We start from the raw sequence: 25,704 nt of genomic DNA on the forward strand, positions 1-25,704 counted from the left end.
TCTTTTTCTGCATGCCTGATTTCAGAGCCAGCTTTTTGGCAATGTGTTTACCATTTTCTAAACACAAAAGTCTCAGGCCATTTTCAAATAATTGTGGTGCATACCCATTCCATGTTATTGGCTGGGGAAAAGCGCTTTAATCAACTTGGTGACAACAAAATTGGAAATAATCAATGAACATTTTCTGAAGACACTGCATGTACATGTAATAGACACATAACATGAAAACATAAAATATAATTATATTTGAAATAATCAAAATGCAATTACAAAGGCTGCTACACAGGTGAGCCATATTAAGTTGAACACCAATTAGCAGTATGTGCTGGCTATAAACTAGTTTGCTGCTACACAGGTGAGCCATATTAAGTTGAACACCAATTAGCAGTATGTGTTAGCTATAAACTAGTTTGCTGCTACACAGGTGAGCCATATTAAGTTGAACACCAATTAGCAGTATGTGTTAGCTATAAAATAGTTTTGACAATCAGCACTTCCATATGTGAATTTACAAAGCAACAGGCAAATAACAGAGTTCCAAAGAAACCATAGGCAGTACCCAAAATGTAGGTGGTTAAGGAAAAGTACTGAAAATTATATTATATTACTGAGCATCACTCATATTTGCCTTTTTGGTGGATTATGACTAAATGTTCAGGACATACACTTAATATGCAGTTCACAAATTTGCTCTGAGTCACTTTGACTAACACCATTTCCACTGCATCATACTGTATTGGAGATGGTAAATTTGAGTCTTTTAGGATTGTTACTGAGATCACTTTGATTTTAGTTTTCTGAAGCCATTCAGTGGTTGACTTGGATGTGTGCTTTGGATCGTTATCATGTTGGAAAGTGAAATTCGTCTTCATCTTCAGCTTTCTGACAGGGATCAGCAGGTTTTGTCCCAAAATATCTTGATATTTTGAGCTATTCATTATCCCCATTATCCTGATTAGATATGGGTTTCTTTGGGTGATGAGCTGTGTTGTCTTTGTGCCGAACATATTATTTAGAATTAAAAACTTCAACCTTGGTCTCATCAGTCCATAAGATATTTATCCACATGGATTGGGGTGATTTAATGTGACAAATTTTTGTAAAATTTATCCAGGCTTGGATATTCTTTTTTTTTTTTTTTTGCAAGAAATGGCTTCACCCTACCCCATTGCCCAATTAATAGCCCAAATGTGCAGAATACAAGGGATTGTTGTCACATGCAGGAAGTGACCAGTTCCGGCCAGATATTCTTGAATTTTCTGCAGGCCGCTTGGTCACCTCCTTGATAAGTTTTCTCCTTGTCTTGCCATCAGCTTTAGTGGGATATCCTGATCTTGCCAATATACCCATGGTGCCACATTTTCTCCACTTATTGGTGATGGTCGTCACAGTGTTGCATGGTACATCTGTTGCATTTATAAAAGGGTTATGCAACCAGGGCATTGTAGGTTTTTTATTTTCAATTATTTTTCCTAAAAATGGTATATTTGTTTTTCATTTGAATTGTGTTGAATGAAAGGTCACATTAAATGAAAAAGAAAAAATGGTCTGACACAATTTATCTTGATTTACATCACAAAACATGCAGTTTAAATAAGGGTTTGTAGACTTTTTATATCCACAGTAAATAAATAAATATTCTTATTAATTTATTTATTTCATTTTTAAATGTACATATTTGGTTTAAGAGAAGGTTAAAAGAAGAGGTGCAAGTTTAAATGGTTTTAAATAAATGCACTACCTGACAAATAAGGACTGAACTAAAGCCAAAAGAATCCTTCATCCAAAGTCTTCCTCTAGCTGTACTGCCAGAATTGCCAACTGTAGTGTGATGACAAGCGGCTTTTCCATGCTCTCCTGAATCAATAGGCTGCGGTAATGAGCCTTCATAACACTTGATTGGCCAATGCAAAACTGGGGAAAAAAAGAATGGAAAGCACCAAAAATAATGCGAAATACATTATTTATATGTCTAACGAAATGCATGTTTGCATAGAAGATACATTTAAGAGCAAGAGGCTCCAGACTTGAGAAAAAGGTTAAGCTTCTCTTGACTGGATTTTGACTGTGCACCCTGCATTAAACAGTGCTTATTGTGTGGATTTATGGATCCTGGCTGAAACACCTTCCCTGCTGAGATGATCATTAGCATCATTTTATGGACTGCATGGGAATAATGCATAATGAATGACAAAATGGAGATAATGCAACACATGTAAGTTGTCTCCAGGAGATGGCAGTGTTGCTTATGGGTCTTGTGAATAGTCATGCTACAATATTTTTAATGTTTAGGTGAGCATCTTCTTTCTTAGATGACAGAACATACCCAATTATTTAATTTAAAAAGAAAAATAACCTCAGACTTGCTTTTCTTATTGTCGCAAGTGACAACTCCCCTGTGTTGTCGATCAAGTACACAGTAAAATGTAAATTTAACTCATAACAGATGAGATTTGGTGAGACCAAATAAATATAGCCAAGTTTGAGGACGTCTGTAGTGTAAATTCTATTTACCTTTAACATATCTTCAGCAACTCCAATCTAAGAAATGATTTACAATGAAGCTATTTTTAAATGTTGCAAATTTGCTAAATTATAAAAGTAACAGCATTTGCTATACATCTTTCAATGGTGCTAGACAATGCATTGGCTAAGTTGACAATACTGCTCGTCAGCTTGTCAGAAATATTCTGCCTTTGGAAGAGTGACAGGTGTGCTGTCAAGTCGCAGATTGGTCTTTCTGGAATCTGGATAAGAGGGTGGCATTTTCATCAGGGGGATAAAGTCAGTCTTAGAATAAAACACAATAAACCATCTCATTTGGGAGTGACAGCAGCACTCTCATACATCTTCAGATTGCCTGTCCACCATTTTATCCCAGCTTGAGTCAGAAAGTGACAAAAAAATGTCAGTATGCCCAAGCAAGGTCGCTGACAGAGTGGACGTCATTCTGTGACTGGGGCTAGTGTGAAATCTTAGCTTTAGCTTTAACTGTTTTTTTCAGTGTGTTACAAAATTTATTTTTTATTTTTTTATTTTTATATTCAGCAGTGGAATGTAAATAAAGCTTACTAACAAAAGGGAATATTCTATTTGTGGACAACTAGGCTTTGAGATTTCTTAAATGTAAAAACATTCTTAAGATGAACTACCAGCTATGACCACAGGGGAGCACTCACAGCACATACATTTTTTGTATTTTCTCGCATCCTTTGCTTACAGTACATAGCTTACAGTTTAAGCTATGGTCCACTTGTACAGCCATATATTTACTAAAGACAATTTGGTGCAGATTTCTGTATGTACATATAGAAGATTGTAATTTGGCTTCATAAATTATTACACCCACCACAATAATCTTTGAATGTTACATTGCACTACGTGTGTTGTGCACATAACAGAGATGCTACAGACAGTATAGAGAGAGAATGCCTGTTCCCTGGAAATCTTTTAGAAGATTAATGGGAACAAGCAAACATTTGAGGAAAGACATACAGCCTCAATTATTTATAGTACTGCAAGAATGGTTGACTGCAATATAAAACAATCATTACAATAGATAACCTGTGAATGCCTCTGGGAAGATGGAGATAAGGGCCTGCGGGCGGGAAGATATTTATACACAGAAAGGTCAGGCCTGCTGATAAGCTTCTGACTCGGCAGGCCAATTGTTTCACCGCAGACTTCCTCTCCTTACCTACATGTCCATGAGATCTACATGGGAGCCTGAAAGGGTCAGTACTGGAGAGAGCTGAGAAAAAGCAATGTCCCTCCATGCACCACTGAATTAGTCATTGTGTCATGATGAAAATCAGTAATAAAATGAATCGATCAATTTTTTTTCTTCAGCCCAGTGTGAACATTACAGGGCTCAAAGGGACAGACAGCACTGTGGACATTTGCTTCAAGTGGCCCGGCAGAAACGATGGGAGCTTTTACAGCAAGCCGTTTTGGAAAAATGCCTGGTGTGATTAACCTGCCTCCGCTGGGCCCACTGGGGGTTATGTGCCAAAACTCATTATGATTGAGCTTTGACATTTCATAGTAATAAAGTCCTTTACAGTGAGCGGGAGGGCATTGTGAGCGATGAGGAAAGCAAGCGACACATGCAGGCATAGAGGAAGATGACCAGTGAGCTAGGAACCCTCCGGGACAGGCCATGGATCCTGTGTTTTTCCAGATCTGTGGCCTGAATGGCGGAGGACTGTCCATCCCTGTCCCCTCCTCATCATCAACTCGACAGGGGTAAAAGGGTAGAAAAGGAGGATCACACTCTACCGACACTCCACGATTAAGAACACAAAAGACCAGGACAGAAGTTATACACACACAGTAATGTACCAAATTTGTAGGCAGCAAAGGGATATTGCATGCCCCCCTTCCATCTCCCTTTTGGTAGAAAGTGGCTTCTGTGTAACACATATGCTGCAAGCCTACAGAACGAGAATTTGAAAGGGGTAATGCTTGAATTCTGATCAAGGAGGTTTAGAAGAGAGAGTGCATGTCCCTGAGACATGTGTTTGATACACTAAATATTTACTGTTCTTCACCCAGACAAGCTGGCCCATCTAAGTCTCCACTGCTGGGCCTGGTCTCTGCTATCTCTGCTTGCCTGCCTCCCTCTGCCTTCTGTGCTGATTGATAGTTTGGCCAGCTATCCTTACTCTGTAACGGCAGCTACAGACTGTATGTAAGACTAGAGATAAGGTCACCTCCCTTTTCTTAGAATCTAGTCACGAAAAGCAGTACAAGTCATCTTCGAGACACAGTGTTGTACATCACAGCAAAAAACTTTTTACTTTCGTTGCCCACTGTCTGTCCATGTTCCAGTCTCCATTTTTGAAGTTAATTATTTGTGCTGCACCTCTAGCTGAGGCAGGCTTTTAATCTATGGATAAACAGCTAAACAAGGTATAGCAGTTCACAGAAGATGGCAATGGGTATTAGCTTAGGAGGTGAATAATGCAGTTTACAGTTGAAATATGCAGTTTACAGTACTTTACAGCGGTTCATCTTTCACCTCAAAAGCAGTCTTTAAAGAGAGCTTGGGTACCATTCAAAGAGATAAGTCTGATGGAGTAAGGCTGACATTTGCCTAACATGGAGAAAACTTTGAAGATGAGTGCTACGTCTTCTATTTATCCATGCTGTGAGTCACCTCTTACTCATTCAGAAAGAATGAGTCATGTGGATAAGTATTGGTACACACAACGTATTCTCATTATAAACCCAGAGAATGCTGATGGCTTATGCTGCATACAGATATGAATCCCAGATATGTTTCTCTCGCTGTTTGTTGAAAGTCCTCGCTTCCAATGTCAAATCCTTTCAAACCGATATGCCATCACTTAACCAAAGAAAAGATATGAAGCATATCATAGGGAGCACCAGAAGGTGCCAGCATGTTTATTATCCCAGACAGTAATTGTGCAAACTGCAATGATGCCCTCTGTCATTTTGCTGATATTTACAAGGCCAAGTCTTTTCAAAGCGGGGGTTGGAATTGAATCTCTGGTGTACTGATATAACTGGATGCATAAAAGCATGAGCGATTTCTGTCACAGCACACATCATGCAGCCAGAGATGTCTGAGGGAAAAAGGAGTATCAGCATGATTTTTTTCCCATTATAATTCAAATAGAGCTTTGAGAACTGACTGAAAATTACAATTAGAATATGTAAAAGGTATCCTCCAAGTAGCCAATGTAAAACATTGAAAAAGCATAAAGCAGGGGGCTCTGCGGCATGTGTCCAAGGAAAGCAATGGTTTTTATGCGGTAAAGTGGCTTATAGTCTGGAATCTGTTTGTGGCCAGGGGTCCTTAAAGGAAATGCAGGGAGTTAACTGGTCACAGCATTGTCCAGGTTGTGAAGGTTTCAGCAGGCAAGACACTGCCTGTCTAAATACAAAGAAGTCCCTCCTATGGACAACTGGTTGCCTGCAGTCTGTCTGCAACATCTGCGTACGACGTTGTTGACCGTGCTGCCCAGGGCTGCACAACTCAGCTGGTGGACAGCTGAACTCAAAGGGGGCTGGCTCCATGTGCTCGGGTGGAGAGGAGTGCTAATCAGCGCTCATCTGAATAGTCCACGAATGTTGCAGAAATGGGAGAGTGGGAGCCCCACAGTCGGTGAGCCAGAGTAAGTGAGTGAGTGAGTGAGTCAGTGAATCAATGTGGGACACTTCCTGTTCTCAGGATGCCTATTAAGAGTCACAGACAAAAAGACCTGACTCAGAATCCCTGCCCTCCTCCTGGCAGGGCTTAAGCAGGCAGCCATTACCGTTTTAATTATAGCTGCGGTTCTGTCTTTCAGGCTTGCTCGTTAGCGCATTAGCGAGCTCTCCTCTTTGCCCTTCCCCCAGCCTCCCGGTAAGAGGAATGCTGGCACTTGCTCTTCTTTAACAAACAGGCTTGTTTTCCATGCCAGTCACCCTCACTGCCCTGCAGAGGAGTCCAGCTCTAGCAGCAGGTGAGGGCAGTGGGGTGAGACGATCAGCCCTGGGGAACACCAAGACAGACAAGAACAGATTTCTCCTACCGTAGAACATGCTTCGCTTTCTCTCACTCAAATACATAGACATTTACTGTCTAACCTCAGAAGGTGCTTCCCTCTTTTTCTTATAGTCCCTTCTAACATATGGGGGCTTACACAAACACATAAATACATGCACGGAGCTAACTGCAAAACTGTACAACCATGTCTCAAACACGCAGGAGCTTACAGCTTGCTCTATCGCTCCTACACGCAGACATACACACAGGACTAAGACACAATTGTGAGCCAAATCATTGTTCAAATACACATATATACGCATCAGCTCATTGCCTCTGTTCAAAGTTAATTTACTCACATACACAGTCCTGTTGTCTAACTGGAAAGAGCCAAAATGATCTCTCATACATATGAACCAGCTGTGTACTTGTGTATTCCATATGGCAGCCTTACCAATAGGATAAAATGGAGCAGTCCACAGCATCCAAAGCAAGACTAATCACATTGTGCTGGGAAGCTTATCGCCTCCAGCTGGACTAAAAACGATTTAATTTCACACACAGAACAGCAACAACAAATATTTCAATGTCAGTATGCCATGAATGGCTCAGGCTGAAGGTAGTATGTGTCCCAAAAGTACGTGCATGGGTGTTGAAATTCAAATATGTGGAGGGTACCTATTTACGTAAAAAATCTGTATACATATTTTAGTATCAGAGTATATGAAATGAATTATACTTGCTCTTTTAAAAAAAATAATAGGCAATATTGAGCGAGTAAACTGGACAATTCAGTTGGGCAGGTTTAGTGTATACACATTTATGACAGAAGATGAAAAACCAGGCCGGTATTTCTCTCTGTAGGGCAATATGTACGCCACATGACAAGGCACATACATCACTTCAGTTAATAACAACAGAGAGAGAAAAAAAGACCATTCCAATATAGATGAGTCATTTTCAACCTTGTTAACTGCAAAACACAGGAGAGGCTACAATAAATGATTGTAATCTTTTACTAGGCTTCGTGATTATCTCAGATTTTACATGAATTTCAAAAATGGTATAAATATTTTGTTACAACAAAAGAAAGTGGCTTTTGTGTGGACCACACACTATAGCCTATCAAAGATCCTACCACTTTTTGACATCTCATATCCTGTCACTGTTGAGAATACAAAATTCAACTGACAGCAAGAATCCTCTTCAACCACACCTGCCCGATTCATCATTATCCATCTCTAGTGGTGGGGATGACAGTAGCATGTCATTTTTTGTATGCCTTCTGTATGTTGTAGAAAAAAATACATAGTACTTCTAATACATAAGTGCATGAAAAATGTATTCTGTCCTGTCAAAAATGTTTTAAATTAAAACTCAATGTCCCATAATTCAATAATCACATTTAACCAGATACTATACAGATATTAGATTTTAAGTGTTTTGTTGTTCCAGTATTAATGTAACTGAGATTTATATTGTACATGCCAAAGACATGATTAGGAGCAATGCTCAGGAAAAACGTTATCACTTGTCGAGCCAAACTGATCTCCAGTTATGAAAGACCTATAAATCACAGTTAATGGTTATTTTTCTTGACTACTCAGTTTCTCAGTGAACCCCAGATGCAGCATTGGACATTGTAATTGACCCAGTCACTCAAACTCTTGCTTGCGTCTCTAACCTAAAAAACCAGGATTCCAACCCACACCGTAAGCGTGTGATCAAAACTGGGGAAAAGGCCAAGGTGTCACTCCTGACTTTCATACTCAGTGAGACATTGTGATTGCCTGTCCCTTCTCCTCAAACCAAACCCAATGACTCCATGATCCACTGCAGAGTCCCTCCCTTCTCTCCTCTGTAGAGCAACACCGCAACTGTAAACCATTTCTTTAGTTTTCAAAAACAGCCTTCCTCACAGCATACCCTTTAATGTTCAATAGGACTTCACTGCCAAAATAAAAACAATTCAAATATTTTCTACAGACTTGCTCAATATGATTTCAATACGGATCTGACAATGCACTTCCAAGTTATGATGTCATACAAAAGATAAATACTTTCCTATATTTTTGGGCAGAAATGGCTCTTTTTACAGGTATGGGTGTGTATAGCTGTACTATACTATAAAAAGTGTGCATTCTAAAACAGCAGAACAAAAAAGTTTGCGTTTCAACCCTGAAGACAGGCCATTTCTACGTTTGTTTATCCAAATACCATTTTAGGACATGAAGACTAGGCCAAAATGTTTCGGAGCCAAACACAATTCAAAAATTCCCAAAATACACAAAACACAGTTACACAACACACTACTACAATATAAAATGTTTTCCTGAAACCTCTTAGCATATACACAGAAAAACAGAAATATCCAGCTAAAAAAATATTCCCCACAACAAAGCATTTTCTCAAGAACAACAACATACACAGCAAAAACAAGTTTGACTGTTACATTAAGAACTTTATTTCCTTTGGTGTTTTGCAAAACATACGCATCTTACAGGGTAATAGACCTGGTACTAAACAAGTTAATTTAATACTAATTACTAAAATAAAATCAAACTATCATTAAATTAAAAATACCTCGCTAATAAATTACAAAGCACTGCAGTTACTGTTCTGGGTTTAATACAAGTGAGAAAAAAGAGGCACAAAGTAAAATAAATCTCTATACAGATGAATAAGTATCTCCATGAACAGAGCAGTGAGTCAGTTTTGACACATTTGGGTGATGACAAAGACAACTGAGCTATAGAGATAGGAACGCTTTGGAAGGGTAGGGTACTGCAATGTGTGGGATTTACATTGTGGCTGTACAGATGGAACTGCTATGTCAAACTATCGGTGGAATGTACTAATCACACCCAACACTTACTTTTAAACAGATAGGACAAACTGATTTTGAATCCCCTCTCACAATACAAACCAGATGGTCATTTTGAAAGTAATTAGTGTTCCCACTTCACTATCCATTCTCCATAACTAAATGAGTTCCATCTTCAGTTAGGCACTTTAGCTGTAACACCTTTTTTCACATGATACTTGAGGACTAGAAACACAATGCTGAGGTATAATGTCATCCTAATCCAATCAGAATAATCCATCTGTAAACTAAAATTGAGACTTTGCTGCACTATCAAAAAACTGTGGCTACAACATGGGTTCAAACATTATATCAGTATAACCCCCAAACTTGCCACTTAAAGAGTGTCTGACCTTGGCATGAGACAACTCTTTCTAAGGTGAGCACATGCTAATGCATTTAGGTCACCCAGCAAAGGAAAACGAATGAACCTTAATCGCACCCGATTCTGGCCCACAACTGTGACCAAGACCAAGGTGTGGGGTGTTAAAAATGTGCTTTGTGTGAAGCAATTAACACTATTTCTACACTGCGCTTTTCAAGCCTGCCAACCCTACAGCACATAACTCTGAGGTGACATAAAGACCATTTCATTTGTATGTCCACCAGTATTCTCTTGGCACTTTCTGCATTATGGAGAGCAGACAGACTGGCCAAAAATAAGTTGAATAAGCGGAGAAGGATTTGAATCCCGTAGTGGAAATCCCACGCAGTGCAGAAAGCTGTCAATGAGCGGGTCCCTAGCCTGCTGGATTTCCCTTACTGAGGCTGTGCAAAGCCCACCACTCCTTTAAGCTGCTCCATAATGTGCGTTCCCCTTCGGAAACCAGCGATACGCATGTCAGTGGAGCATAAGCCTCATGCCTCAAGTAGAATGCAGGATTACATATACACAAGTGCTGAGAATTACACATTGTGGACATCAAACCCCTTTTTCACCAGCAAACTCCACCAGTAGTGTTAATCTACACTCACTCAGACTCAGTTTTCTTATCTTCCCACAATGTCACTGTGCAGCTTTTTAATAAAAAAAAACAGGGGTTTACTGCAAGCTGGAGAATGGTCATCAAAAATATTAATTTCATCATCCTTAATATAAATATATACATTTGTCTTGTCATATAAAAGCTACTTTGCATTACTTCTTCACAGTAAATATATATGCTTTGCCACACCTTTGAATGGAGAAACAACCTTTCGCACAACAGTTCTCCTCGAGTCTGAAAGCCTGACTCGCAATAAGGCTATTTACACTCCTGAAAGATGGAAGACTCCTGCTGGAGCTGTGGGCTTTGGGGTGATCCCTGGTCCCCGAATCCCTGGCACTGGTCTTCATCTACGGCAGGCTGGAAATGTCCCTCTTGGGCGGGGGACCATCTGGCTTACAGCTGCCCCCGTTAGCCTTGTCCTCGAAGATCATCACCCTGGAACAGACACAGCAATTAGGTGGGAAATCCAAGATATGTCACAAAGCACCACATTCCATAAGGGAGTGGAGGAAGAGGGAGAGGCTTCCATATCCTGACAAACTGGAGGGCAGTACGGATGACACAGCAGTTGCTGTAACCCTCAAGACTGAACTTAGTCTGATGCACTGACAGATGAACATGTGCATATTGTAAATCTTGTCAGATTCAGCCTCGGGAGCTGTTAGCAAAACAACACATGCAGTGCTTGAAGGTTTCAGCTTTTTACTACATTTACTTGCATGCAACAGTACATATTTTATTCATTTGAATCATGATTGCTGCACATTTCTGACTTGTTTCTAGTCTCCAGTTACCAAATTTACTGCACACAGTGGGCACATCTGGATTAGATTATTAGGTTTTGCAACTTTTCCAAGGTGTATTTTGAATAGATCCCAGCAGCGATCTGTCCAGCAATTTATATGAAAGGTGCCTTGTTTCAAATCCCACTTGGAACACTAGTTTAGCAACTGAGTATACAGGCACATCACATATTTTTCCAAGCTGAACCCAAGAGGCAAACAGCTCATATTATGACTAAGAGTGGATCGTAGGCTCCATGGTAATACTACGCTACTCAGATTAACAGGACCCATTTTTCACTGATAAAGGTTATGTCACTAAGCCCTTAAAACCGATAGTCTCATTACCACCATGCATAGACCTTCTCTGTACCGATGCCGATCTGTTATCAGACAACTGTCAAATTTTCTTGAAATGCATTTTATCTCACTAGTGTAGACTGCAGGAACCATTCCTTCCTAAATGAGTGCACGGTGTAGGTCAGGGGGGAAAAAGGCTCCAGATTGAAATTAAATATGGTTTTTGGTGCCTAACAGCTGCGAGGCCCTCTGCAGATGAGCTCCTGGACGTCCCACTGCGTTAATGAGGGACTTGCTTCTCAACACGGGACGCTGCTCTGCGGGCGCTGACAAGGTTTATCCCTGAATGACAGAGAGGGCAGACAGTTCTATTCAAAGCAAACGTCTTTACTTTCCTTTCTTGGCTCACCTCTGCAAAGCTTCCGTAAGCCTGTAAGTGCACTGATCCCCACAGATAAACTAGCGCACAGGAAATTATACTCCCTTGTGAAGAGCTAGCCGAGCCTAGCTCATCTACGGTAAAACACTTCTCCTCGTTTCTCAGTCTTCCCACACTGCCCTGCCTGTGCGTAGGATCCCACCTGCTGGCTAAATCACCACTAATCAACGTCCTGTATGACAACTTAAACAGGTTTAATGCCCTCGTCAGGGCTGCGAGATTTCTCTCATGTCCAGGATTATCTGGGTGGCTAGGCATGGTAATTGGCATCTCAGGATTTCCTCTGCCACAGGCTGCTTTTCCTGCCAGTCCCTGACAATCTACAAGCAATAATTAAAGTTTGAGAGTCGGAGGAAACTTCCCCCCAACCAGTACCCCACCTCTGCATTCCTTTGCCCATTCCTGAGTGCTCTACCCTCATACAGTCGGTAATACTAAACTGAGGTTTACAGAGCTGGGTTCAATACTACGCTTGACATGACACTTGTATCTTATCTGTTGCGGGTTCATTTACACTCTGACCAAGCTTTGTTTTATAAACTCTATTAAGGTCTTTGCAACAAAGACAGGATTTGCGTAGAGTCATTGTGTGCAAGCAATTAGTCTGTACTCTGGCACTCAGTTGGCAATCATGCACAATGAAGTCCTCCACAAACCCTCATTTGTTAAGACTGAACTTATTTTTTCCTGTAATTACAGCAGCCTAATTGTCCCTTCAATTGATCCATCCCCTTTTTTCTTTGTGCGGGAGAGAAAATTGAAAGAGAGATTGAGTGTATGTGAGAGAGGGGGGGGGGGGGAACCCCAGTTGCAGATTTCTCCTGCCAACTTGGAGGGCATCCAAACTGATGCCAAGCACAGCAAGAGGCAGTAGAAACAAAACTTTTTTTTCCAGTTTGCAGACAAAGGTGGTTTAAGGAGGCAGTATTACATTCTTTCTCTCACAGCACTATGGAGCTGGTGAATGAAGCCTTATCTAATGCAGGCAAAAAAGGAACTGAAATTGTGCAAGAGGAAAGGAAAACCCTGAAGCCAGGATTAGCCCACAGCATGACATCTAATATTAGGATTCTGCACTTGAATTCACAGCATTATCCTCTGCCATGCTGGGAGGTACACTGAGAGCTGTGTGCATTTGTGTTCAGCATGCTTGCGGATAAAATGATCCAACATTAGCATTCTGTCGATCCGCAGATAAGATTTTAGTATCAGAATCAGAGCACGATGTAAATGTGTCCTGCCAATGTCTTCAATTTGCATATTACAAAAGGTTTCTGAAAATGCATCTTCTAAAGTTTTTCTCTTTGAAGGCAGCACACCAATTCTTTGCTTGTTTGCAACAAAAAGCCACAATACTTTTCATTATATATACCCTTCTGGTGTGGCTAATGGGGAAAACTATGAAAGTTTTCTGTCAAGTAAGCTACCGCAAGGTTATGTCAGAGCAGCACTCTGCAGTTGTGTTTCTTTTCCCAGGTAATTCATGCTCCTGTTAAAATACTAGAACAACCAATGTTCCTTCTTACAGTTCTGGAAGGACAAACAGCATTACAAATCAGTTACGTAATTACATGAATCGCTAAGAAGAGTATCTACTCCCTTCAGTCTGTCTGGGGACAGGTCGCAGTGAGCTCATTGGTCGCGAGTGATTCCACCAGTTTAGGTGAGGTCATCCTCATTTTGCCAAGTCAGCTGACAGGTTGAGGACCAAATGGAGGAGAAATAATGAATGGACATGGGATTATACAAGAGGATTTGCCCGATATATGGTCTCCACAGCTTGTACACACATAACAACTGATACGCCATAAAGCAACACACACCTGATGTTCCTGACATTTAGGGGCCCAAGCACCAAGGATGCGTCGGACCCCTATTGTTCTTGCTCAGATTCTTCTTATTTATCTTCCACCCCTCGCTAAATTTTCACTCCTTTACCATACTCAAAAACTCACAAATTTGGAAGGCATGCGCGGTATGGCTGCCAATTTATTATGCATGACACCCATGTAAGTGACACTCTAGGTGGCACTAAAACATATTGGATTTTCTGTCATTTTATATTTTTTTGAAAAACCCAATTCTCACCAAATTTGCCATGCGTGACCTACAGCACGTTGCTGTGTTGCTGTATTATTATATGGTATTGTACCTTATCAGACCTGTGTTTTGTAGTTGACCCAATGACCTTCGGTATGTACTTATTGTACATCGCTTTGGATAAAAGCGTCTCCCAAATAAATGCAATGTTAAATTGTGAAGGAAATTTTGATGCATCAAAAAATGGCCTGTAATTTAAATTGAGAAAAAAATGGCTGACCTCACCCAAAATATGTGAATGGCCACAAATGTATGTTATTTGCAACAGAACTTGCATGCTAGATAGCCACATTGCGGATGACCATGCAATGGCTCGCACTGTAATACTACAATACTGCATTTGCCTTGGCAGCAGGAAGAGATCAGAGACATGGGTAGGCAATAAAATATGAATACATCAAAATAACCCTTTTTATATGATCATCACAAATTTGTTATTTATTATTTAAGTAATAATAATAATCTTGTGAAGTGTGGGTTATTAGCTGGTGTGCGGTGACACAAGTTAGCTAACTAGCAAATATGTGTCACCTCACAGCAGTTAACCGCATAAAACTAAACTAGTTAATGTTAGTTACTAACTCCAGCTGACAAATCTATTGCAGTCGCGACGTGTTCCTCTCTGTACAAAAGTACATTACATCGTACTCCCCCTAAGTGGCGTGGAGAACTTTTGTTGTATCAATTGGTTATGCAGCGTTTCTCTTCTTTTCATCGATTCTTGATTGATTCTGGTGCATGCACAAAAGTATTTAAAGCAGATCCATTCAGTGCCAAACCAGAATAATTACATAGCGTATTCATTAATATATTTAAATACGTGCGTTGTCCTGACTGAAGTGCAATCATGCTTGGATGGAACAAAACCCAAAAACATCACAGGCAATCTAGGGCCAGGGTTGCCTAGTCTGCCATAATTTTTGCAACCTAACATGAAACAGACCATGTGACTAAATGTTGCAAACCTGGATCTGTGTTAACAAAAGTGTAGCCAGTGGCCACACTCCAGTCTGAAATATAATATGGGGACCAATGCACCTACTCCTCCTCACATGGCGTAACTCACACACTCACACACTCCACACACACACACCATATACTCACAGCTTTAGAACAGCTGAGCGCTTTCCCAGCATCATCTTGACAAAGTCTCTGTAGTTGATGGTGTCACTGCTGCCCCCTGTCACCTCTGAGATCATCTTCTTCATCTCAAGGTGAGTCTTTGGCACTCCCAGCTTCTCCATCATCCTTTTGAGCCCCATCATGTCTGACACACACACACATTATCATGTAAAAGCTCATCACGCATGCAGTATAGACATGATCACAAAAGTGAGTCAGTAGTGAATATGCATGTTCAGTTGTTTTTCATTGCAAGTCCCTATGGGGAGCCTCTCACACCATCATATTCACTGTTAGGCAAACCCTGAACTCCCAAGGCAACCTATCAACATCAACACGTTTTTATTCAGATTCACAGATTACCACAGCATTTTAAATGAATAACACGTACAATTATTTTTACAAAAAAAAAAAAAAAGCCTACAGCACAGCTAGAAAACATTATTTAGCACACTTTTGATTCATGTATTTAACACAACAACTCACACTGATTCAAATAACAGCTCAGTGTTTAGGTTTCATCTAGAAAACAATGCAACATGGAATTATGGTGTTTTAAATGACAAAACTTTACCAAACCCTTGAATCATATTAGTAGGCAAGTGGCACTGAATACACACAACTGTGAAGTCACACTGTGATTAATTAAAGGATATCAAAAGAAGTCTACAACTTTTCATTGCCACCTGCACTTGTTAGATTGGATTGGATTTTATTTGAAGTGAATATACACACATTGCATGAAATACATTTTGGAGACTTCTTAATTTTCTGCAAGGCAAATGGTGTTAATAGACTAACAGATCATGGCCATGTTCTGGTTTTTATTAGTGGGGACATTTTCACAAAACTACAGATGCATTTAACAACTTGAAAGGATTCTTCCTTTATGACTAAACAGAACATAAACTAAAATGATTACTGTACGATCCGGCACATTATTTTGTGGATATACACTTTTCATTTCTTCTTTTGTTGGACAATCAAACCATGTCCGTTTAGGTTTTACACACAGACATGCTTGTTCTGAGTCGATGCATCAATGTTGCTCATTTTGTTGTGAATCAATGTGAACAGTGATCATACACTCACCAATCTCTCCCTGGTCATTGAGATCAAATTCTGCGTATTTGTCTGAAAGAGAGAAAAATAAACCCAATGTAACAGCAAAATATGTATTTGTTGCCTCGCAGTGGACACTGGCTACAGACAGTGGTGTGGTGAAGCCTTGGGACACATGTTTCTGGGACAGATGACAGCAGGGCCGGTACAGGCTGGTCTCCGGATGGGAGACAGTGGCAGCCTGGGCCAGCCGTTCGGATCCAAGCGCTGACGATCCCGCTCGTGAGCTAACGGCCCGTCGGGAGCCATCGAGCAGTGAGGCTAGTCAAGCTGAGCAGAAGTGAGACCAGGGGAAAACAAGCCCTGGAATGGCCAATAGCAGAGCAGCAGGGCGCTCAGCCACGCCTCCCCCCCCCCCCCCCGCCTCCGTGCACTGACAGCAGAGAGGTGAGCTGACGGGAGGCATGAGAAGACAGAGCCAGCTGCCCGGCAGGTGGGCCAGACAGGCTCAGGGTAGGGCTGACAGGGGAACAAAGGCAGCGGTAATGAGCCCTCAAGGGCCAGACTGTCCTGATCAGAGCCATGGGTGACGTGCGAATGAACGCCCTCTCACACAGGCCTGTGCAGAGTGAAGGGGCTGGACACACGAGAGAATCAAAGTTCTTCAGTGCTAAATATTAAACTAAACTTGTACAAGTGTAATTCACTTATAGAGTGGCATTACTATACAAATAAACAGGAGTGGTTAAAACAGTAATCGATTATTATAAAAGTGTGCACATTTACATTACTTAAGAACTCACAAGAAGACTCCTTGCAAATCATGTTGCTAGACAGTCAAATTAACTATGTTAACGAGAATGTATTTGATTCTCTTGTCATGTGATGTGGGAAAAACTGTCACTGCATTTCTGTAGAAGAGGTTGTCAAGAGTAATGTCACTCCTCTAAGCAATTAAAGATGTGCAAATTTTCAATTAAAATTCACAGAATGACTTGGTAAGCGAATATTAGAAGTTTTCTAGGTGAGTCTTAAATCTTAGTAGCTAAATGATCTAAATGACCATTCAGACTGCTGACTGAAGTAACTTTGTAAATGACCCACTGATGCTGATTTCAGCAACTGCTTTGGGTGACCTCGTCAACATTCAAGCCAAATTAGAGCAAGAGGTGGGGACAAATTTAATAAAAAGAGTTCATGCAAAAAATAGCGGCCCCGACTTGTTTATTTGAATAGCAGTATCGCAATATCTAGGGGATGTTTGACCCTGTGGCCTATATTTTATAAGGATGTTGCGTTATGAACACTTTATTTCAGTATCTCTCTCAGCACTTCACACAAAAGTCTGAATTAAATGCTGCATGTTTAGGTATGATGTAGCTAAGTAGCGGAGACACACTCCAAATAAATTACTTGGCAAATTAAAATGTCTTTCCCCCTTTATCACTTCCCTGTGGCCTACTGAGCACCTTGTTCTTAGCAAAACATCTTCTGTCTGCGCTGAAACTCATTTCACTACAGTTCAGCACTTCAACTTACTAGCAGTAGAGCTACCTTCAGAATAAGTGCATACAGCACGTGGCTGTGAAAGCAGGGGAGACTGGAGTGCTCAACACCCTCCTGAAGCTTATGGCTTTCAAATTTAAACAGAATTATGCTGCATTTTTTGCCTTACACTTATTGAAATCAATCCATAAAAAAAGTTACTTGATAATTCTGCTTCAGTATGTGCTATACAAATATGGTCATAATGCAACAAAAGTAATGAAAGCTTCTCTTCTTGATTAAATAAAAGTAAATATTTAATATTTTAAGTAATTTTTTCATCATTATCAATAGATTGCTATTGCTACATATCACTTTTCATTATTATTTTCTGCTGTGATAATTTGATGCTGCTTTAGCTGAAGGTCCCAAAAGAAATCTCATAAATGTCTAACCATGAGAAAGCTAGACCGTTTCCCATCCATTCATCCGTTTCCGTTAACAGCGCCTGGCAACTGAGCTGCACAATATCCTCATAATTACAATGCGATCGCCTCCGTAACAGTGGCATTTGAAAGGCAAATGGTTCTGAAGGCAGGAACAAAGCACACACTGTACAGCACATTCAAACACCCGCTCTCAGTGAAAAACAAACGTCTACACACCGAGCATGCAACACTTTCGAAAGGCGGCCGCTCCTGTTTGAACCTGTTTTCTACGGAAGATATTTCTTAGGTGCCTTAATTGAAACACAATGAGCTGCTTGCCAGGCACTCACTCTCTGTGCCTAGTGGAGCTATTAAGATAGATCACTGGATTAACCCATAGCAGGCCTGGTTACAATGGACAGACTGTTTAGAGGCAGACTTGAGCCCTGTAACTGTGTCACCGTGTGAGCTGGGAACAATGCCAATGTTGTTAATGAACTCTGGGCACAGGGCCCCCAAATTCCGCCCTGTCCTATCACAAGGAGGGCCTGTGTGTCCCCCGACTGCCCCTCCTCATTCGCGCAGGGCTGTCCCGCCCACAGGCCCCTCGGCCGAAAGCGCACACATCCGTCGCGAACAAACAATCGCTTCCTCGGGAGGAGGAGTATGAGTTCCCAGAATTCTCCTCGCTCTGGGCCTCTCTCCATCCTCAACGGTAGATCTTTTCAGGTGAGCACGGCGAATGAAACAAATGCAATTCACACATCTGTGGTGGGGGTAAAAAGCTGTGGGAGGAAGTGTGCTGGCTATGGATTCTCTCCTCTACTCTTCTTCTTCCACCCATTACTAAAGTTCTCATCTAGCTACATGCTTGTGAGCAGCTTACACCAAGAGCAGTGAGAAATGTGCTGAAGCAGAGAGACTATTCTCCTGAGGGTGTCAGCCTTTCCTTTTCTGATAAATATCCAAAGGAAAAAAAAACATGGCTCCAGCCTCTTTCTGCCCAACATACTGTTTACATTCTTGTGTGCAAAGCTGTAGGTAATCATCATAAAATATATGCACTGGGACGATGGGGGTTTGCCTTAAACCTCAGTGTGCTTTTTTAACTAAATCTGAGCCTGGTAACCAGGAAAACCGCGTGTTCTCACTGAGTCATGGCTAAGCAAATAAACAGGAAGAACCGCAGCACACGTCCAGCAAATCTGACGTTCTGCATTCCTTCACTACCACAGCTGCTTTCCCACTGCAGGCCTCTTGGGCCAAAAAAAGGCCAGACCTACCCAGCAAAGCAGGGGAAGGAATGTTTAAATAAATTATTCAGTGTACAAGAAGGAACTAAAGCTGCAAGAAATCCCTTGAATGATGTAGGCTTAGGGTACACTAACCCCCAAAGACTCACCACTGTGCCCTTCACCACAACCATAAACATCTGTATATGGACAGATGAAAAATAACTGTTTTTAGGATCTTCTAATGAATATTTCCTATACTAGTCTTAGCTTTTCATGCAAAGTAAAGTCTTTTGAAAATACCTATATGCTAGCTTTTCTAAGTATTATAAACATTTGGATGTCATCTGAACTACTCCTATGCCAATCAGCCACCATGCCATACAAAGAGCAAGGTACTGCAATCTAGTGGCAGTGCTCTAGTCTAGGCCTTCCAAGCATAAAAGTTACTTTTAAAGGAATCCAGCTTCTCGGCCAGGTCTTCCTCATCACTGTACTTTTGGTCCTCAAGGTACTCCTGCAGAATAAATAAGGGAAACAAAGAATATGTAAGAATATTTGACATGCAGATATATGTTCAAACAGAAGGCTCACATGCAGCTGGGGGGTTGGGGGGAGGGCTTGGAGGAGCTTGTGGGATTCTTGTGTCCACCAGGAAGGGATGTAGTTCTTCAGCCCTTAAGCCACAGTAACAATCAGTTGAAACCCAGTATGTTTCTCTTTATCAAGCAGTGTGTAAAAGAGCTCTGCTTTCTGTGCCCCTGGTCCCATTTTCAGGGCTATTTGCCTTGTTTTTGTTTTGTCAGCTTAGCTTGTGCATTTGAGGCAGGATAGAAACGTGACTTTTAATGAAAAATAAGCCAAGAATGAGGGCCTCCAAATGTGGAGTCAAACCATTCACAGCAGCCTGTGTCACTCCAAGTGCCCCAGATAGTACCCATGGCAACAATGGGGGAGGTGGGGGGGCTGTTGAAACACACCTCGCTGCAATGCTAACTGCTCCCTCTCTGTTGTCCTCATCAGCACTGATCTCTGAACAGGGATCGATGTCAGAGGTCAGTGCTGCAGAGGAGTGAGGAAGAGGTGTGGAATGCAAGCAGTGTCAAGGTCATAAATGCTGAAGAAACATTAACAAGCCACTCTGCTGTATGCCGTAAGCTTGTGCCAGCCCTGAGAATGTCAGACTATGAGACAATGGCTGGGGGGGGGGGGCATAGTTGTTTCAGTAAATTGTTATCTTTATGACTGGGCACTTTTGTACTTTATAGACCCAATGCAATGAAAATGAGCTTCAATACCACCACTGATAGGGTAGGTTTGGTCTCATCAAAGTCAGAGTCAGTGTCACTTTCCATGTAGTTCCTTTAATGGGATGTCTATGAGAAGTGAAACTGTAAATACTCATTATAGAAGGAGCCCAACCTCTTAGTCCGCTAACACAGACCGAACAGACACTGCTACATAAACAAAGGACCAGAAGGAACAGGCCTAGGCTAATTATTTTAAAATCCGTTTGCTTTAATCAATATTAACACTTGCACCTGTATTGTCTAGTCATGCTGCTGGTATGAGATCAAAGGACTGGCTTGTTACAAACATTTCACATAATAGTAAGCTAGCCAGCAGCAACTGTTTGCACTTGGAGACTAGGCATTATCTTCAGTGAGGGTACTTCACCCGCAAATAAATAATATTTATATACACGGAAAACTGGTATTAAAATAAGGCAGAGGCTCTGAGAGTGGAACATTTGGTATTCCTCAACACAAGCACAAATTCACTCTAAAATGTATAGCCTAATACTGTGTTTATATGAGACTGAAGACTGGAAGCTCAGGTACTCTTGAGAAGTGGACAAACACCACACTCACAGGGCTTCCAAACCAAAGTTCACCAGAAAGAGCTCATGCACGATAACAGCAATTATTGCCCAACCAGAGCAGCGTACTCAAGTCCTTGCAGTTTCTGGGTCAGCCTGAGGGCTGGACTATGAGGGTGCTGACAGGTCGCCAGATGACATGTCAAATTCCCCCACTCCCGAGGAATGGAGCAGAGCAGAAACAAAGTTATGTGGGAGTGGTGTAGGAGACAACTTTGGCAGGAAAGGAATGAACTATTCATTTCCCAGCAAAAGCTGCACATTGGTGTGGGGGGGATGTCAGGGCCGACCTCTCCCGGAGCACTGGTATTATCATGAAACCACTGGATGAGGGCCATGTGTGCTGGGAGCCCAGCTAACGTTCATCCTGCAGCAGATTCCTCAGTTTATTAAAATAGTGAGCTGGCTGCTCATGTGGAGCAGAGGCAGTCAGCAAAACCCAAGAGAGATTCATGAGTGGAGCCAGAGGTGACCTGCATTTCTGAGGGCTTCAGTGACTGAGTGAGTGAGTGAGTAAGTGAGCGTGTGTGTGTGTGTGTGTGTGTGTACAAGAGTAAGCTATTGTGTGTACAGTGGTGTAAGGGTATGTGTGGGATGTACTGACAAAAGAAACCATTTCAAAAGTAGCACGGCCATGAGCCTGAGTCAACTTAGATACAAAACGACTGCAACAGCAAAAAAACTGCCACAGAGGGACCTTCCACACAGAAACACAACAGGCTCAAGTACTGCAAACACAGAAGCTACTGCCCACAGATATCAAAATAATGTCCTTAAAGAGCCACACCATGTACTAGTGAAACCTAACTAGGGCACACAGTATCAACTGCTGCAAATATTAAATCAGCAAATGTGGGAATACTGCTCAATTTCATGATATTAAGATACGGGCTGCAATAATACCATTGTGGAGAGGAATCACATTTCACAGCCACATAAACTTTTACGATATTATGCCACTTATGTCAGAAGCAAGAACAAGTGAAGAAATGTGTAGCTTTTCTGGAAGTGACAGTAAAATAAGTGAAGTACACTGCACTTAGATGTGCACAATCACATGCCCTGTTCTCATCCTCTTTATTCTACCTCCACAAGTTTTTCTTTTATAAGTAGCTAGAAGTTGCTGCAGCTCACTGCTTTCTGACAAATGCACAAGTTAACTTTGTGTTTAAATCCTATCAATGTGTCCTTGTTTGCCTCTTGTAGCACGCTATGATTTTGGTCTGTGTGAGGTCAATTTGCTGGTTAAAAAAAAAGAACTTCAGTCAGCAAACACACTGTGACCTTCATATGACTCTGCAGCTGTATTAAGCAGTTTTACTTGCCTGCAAACTGGACAAAAACTCCACCAATCTCTTTACAACTGTTTAAAAGGGTTTGTGTAATGTATTCGCTGAACAGATTATCCTATGCCATTTAGGGTGACATTAACAGTTTAGCTGGGGTCAGCTACAGTGGGTTTAAGGTCCTAGTCACCACACAGTCCAGTGTAGGCCTAATTATGACTGGTGTGATGGGAACAAGGGGTCATTGCATGTTTTCCCGTGTTGCATTTGCTGTCCAGCAAGTTACATCATGTCTTTAAGTAAGTGTTGCTGTCACAATGTAATCGGTCTGACTTGACCAGTGGACTGCCAAAACATGACACAGCTAAAAAGTACAGAAGCAACTCAGTACTCCGAATCTAAGTAGGCTATATGTATCTGGCTGCAAACCAGTCAAATATACATAATACATAAACACTGATCTATCACGGGTTGTCTGTCAACATTCTTTAGGGTACGTGTAATCTATATTTTTTCACGTCAACACACAGCAGCTTTATTCTATTCTAATGTATAATAATGTGCGCTGCTGACCTTCATACGTGTGTGCTATTGTTGATCCGTTTGTAGACATTGCTGCTTACGAGTAAGCATGTTTAAATAGCACAAACTGTTCCCACCTTCTATTCACTGCGAACTGATTTCCTCAGCACTTTAGCTTCTCATGAGACCAAATGGCACAGGCACCGGCCTCCTTGTCAAACAGCCAGCCCCAGGCTGAGAGCAGCTGTGTGAGTAGCGACAAGGAGCTAACTGGTGAGAGACCGGCTCAAATGGCGTGCCACACAACCAGTCCACACAATGGTCTCATTCTTCCATTGGCCACCTGTTGCCCCTCTGCACACAAGGAGATGACCAGCTCTACAGGGACTCTGGTCAGTACAGTCAAAGGTAGGGGAAGGTTTAAACCACACAGGGATCTCGCTTTCGTGCGATAATGTAAACTGGGTCAGACCGAAGGGTGGGATACACGCTTCACTTTTCTTGCTAAGCGTGCTCCACAAATGGCTTGTAGCTAACTAAGACAATAAATTCTGGTCGGATTAATGCGTGCTCCATCCAAAAACCCGACAGTTGTGACATAGGCATGCAACAATTGGCCAGCTAGTACAGTTAGCTACCCTCTTAGAATGACGGACACAACTGCATGGAAGTTGGGTTGCAAACTCACGTTGGAAATATTACTGAATTACGCGCCAACACAATTTGCATAACAAGATGCCATATTAATAACAGATTTGTTGGAAAATTTCTTAAATTCGCCAGCGAACCGATAAACTAGATTGCAAGGTTTGATAATTTATGGAGCCATCTTCTGCAGTAGCTGGTTTGCCGCTTTCTAGTTACCCAGTCAAAATTTTAGCTATAGCCTACAGGAAGGAGATAGCGGTGTAGCTATGGAACGCCGATGAAAAAGCTGGAGAGCGACAGCTAGCTCACATTAGCAACCAAAAGCTAGCTTTCATATAATTATTACATTTGCAAATAACTACCAATCGAAGATTCACCCATACCTTGTTGATTTCTTCCAGTTTATCCCTTTGTTGGGCTTTTAGTAATCCAAACGTTTTCCCACCTGCAAAAATATTCTGTTAAAACCACGAAATTTTCAGTTTGAATATCATCCACCCTCCACTATGGGGCTCTAACCTTAGCAGACATTCCCATGGAAGTCACTGGATTAAACGTTCCTTTGGCTAGCTGATTAGCTATACAATTTCAGTAGTTTTGTCTTTTACGTACCTTGTCGATTTTGATTTGAAGGCATTTTGTACGCTTTTGCAAAGAAATTGAACGAAAATCACAAATTCAGCTAACGCTCCTGTCTCCCCGCACTTCTCCTCCTCACACGGTTCTAAACCAAAACGCACGGGTCGCCAGGGAACGGACACATTGATGCTCCGCGTGCTTGTGGATATCGTAAAATCTATCAGCAAACCCCGGTGGTGTAAATTGAAACTACACCAAGAAGTCACACATCGTTTCACCGCGATTATAAACGGGGCCGTACCATCGCATATTAAAAAATTGTCTCCCAAATTGATGTTATGCATACTTGTTTATGTTTACCAATACATCATCTGCAGCCTCTTTAGAATTATTCGTAATATATGCCTCTATATGGTTAATTGAATTCAAATTATTTCTTTTTTGTGATATTATTGGTCTTGTTATTTCTCCTCTGCTGATCTCTGAAAATTAAGTGATTGAATGAACCACGTTTTTTTTTTTTTTTTTTCCAGAACTTTACTCAGTCGAGCTGCTGTATCTTCTGCTGTCTCCTAAAACTAAATTTGAAAAATCTGTTAGGAATAGAGAGCAACTCCTTTGGGAACTATATGTGTTGTCTATGTTTAGTTCTCTGATTAACCAGTTACATTCAATAAGCAGCAAATTAGTATTTTTTTTTAAGGAAAACACTTAGTGTTCTATAAGCAATCCTGTAGGTTCACAGATTTATTATAAATTAAAGGCACCATGTGGCTGAGTTGTATCCCTCTAATTAATTTTGAACAATTGATATAAAAAACAGCAAAAAACAAAATCATACTGTTTAATGAAATAACACAGATGGCTGTAAGTTGACATTTTAGTCTAAAAAAGGTTTTAATCATGTCCCCATGTTTTGTTTATTTTGTGGATGACAGGGACACAGTAAGACCCTTTCCATTGCCAAAGCTCAGCCGTATCAACCTGGCCACATAATTCTCTGTTTTGAGTTTAATTGGTTTGTTATTTCCTCCATTTCCTCCTAAGCTAATGTGCTGTAAACTTTATGGCACAAAGTGGTTGCGGTGCGTCACTCATAAATGTAATCCAATATTATCTGGATGCTATCAATCACTCTTTTTTTGGAAGTTTAATTGCGCTTTTCTCTTCATTTGTTTTTTTTTCTTCCTTTCCAAAGTTTTCTGCTTCATATGGAGAACAACACAGGCTCATATGCTGACAAAATTATAGGCCAAAATAAATGCATTGCTTGATAAGACCATAAGGTGGTAAATTTTCAAAAATAGATGGATTAATTATTTTCTCCTGATGTAATGAAAAGTGTTCTGGCTGCCATCGTCTCAACTAGATCATACCAGTTTTTCACAGGAAAACAGTTCTTGGCCAATCACAAAAAAAAACATGCATACTGCTTTTTATCTTTGCTTTCAGCTGTGTGAGAATGGGATGGACAGGACTCCAGAAATGTCAGACA

At 41.1% G+C, this 25,704-nt stretch overlaps 1 protein-coding gene across 1 annotated transcript; it reads right to left on the reverse strand.

Moving 5' to 3' along the window:
- Nucleotides 1-8,933: 8,933 nt before the first annotated feature.
- Nucleotides 8,934-24,436, reverse strand: aif1l (allograft inflammatory factor 1-like). Its single transcript, XM_064307130.1, has 6 exons — nucleotides 24,243-24,436; nucleotides 24,014-24,075; nucleotides 19,746-19,812; nucleotides 16,181-16,222; nucleotides 15,071-15,233; nucleotides 8,934-10,780 (listed from the first exon to the last, which is right to left on the reverse strand). The coding sequence occupies exons 1-6, from the start codon at nucleotides 24,265-24,267 to the stop codon at nucleotides 10,693-10,695; spliced, it is 447 nt and encodes a 148-aa protein (XP_064163200.1). The 5' UTR covers nucleotides 24,268-24,436; the 3' UTR covers nucleotides 8,934-10,692.
- Nucleotides 24,437-25,704: the final 1,268 nt, after the last annotated feature.

Source organism: Anguilla rostrata, chromosome 14, assembly GCF_018555375.3.
Source record: "Anguilla rostrata isolate EN2019 chromosome 14, ASM1855537v3, whole genome shotgun sequence".
NCBI classification, from domain to species: domain Eukaryota; kingdom Metazoa; phylum Chordata; class Actinopteri; order Anguilliformes; family Anguillidae; genus Anguilla; species Anguilla rostrata.

Coding starts and splice junctions, on each gene's coding strand:
- aif1l (XM_064307130.1), bottom strand. CDS start 24,267: ATGCCTTCAAATCAAAATCGACAAG. Junction 24,076..24,242: donor TTCAAATCAAAATCGACAAG/GTACGTAAAAGA, acceptor ATATTTTTGCAG/GTGGGAAAACGTTTGGATTA. Junction 19,813..24,013: donor AACTGGAAGAAATCAACAAG/GTATGGGTGAAT, acceptor TTTATTCTGCAG/GAGTACCTTGAGGACCAAAA.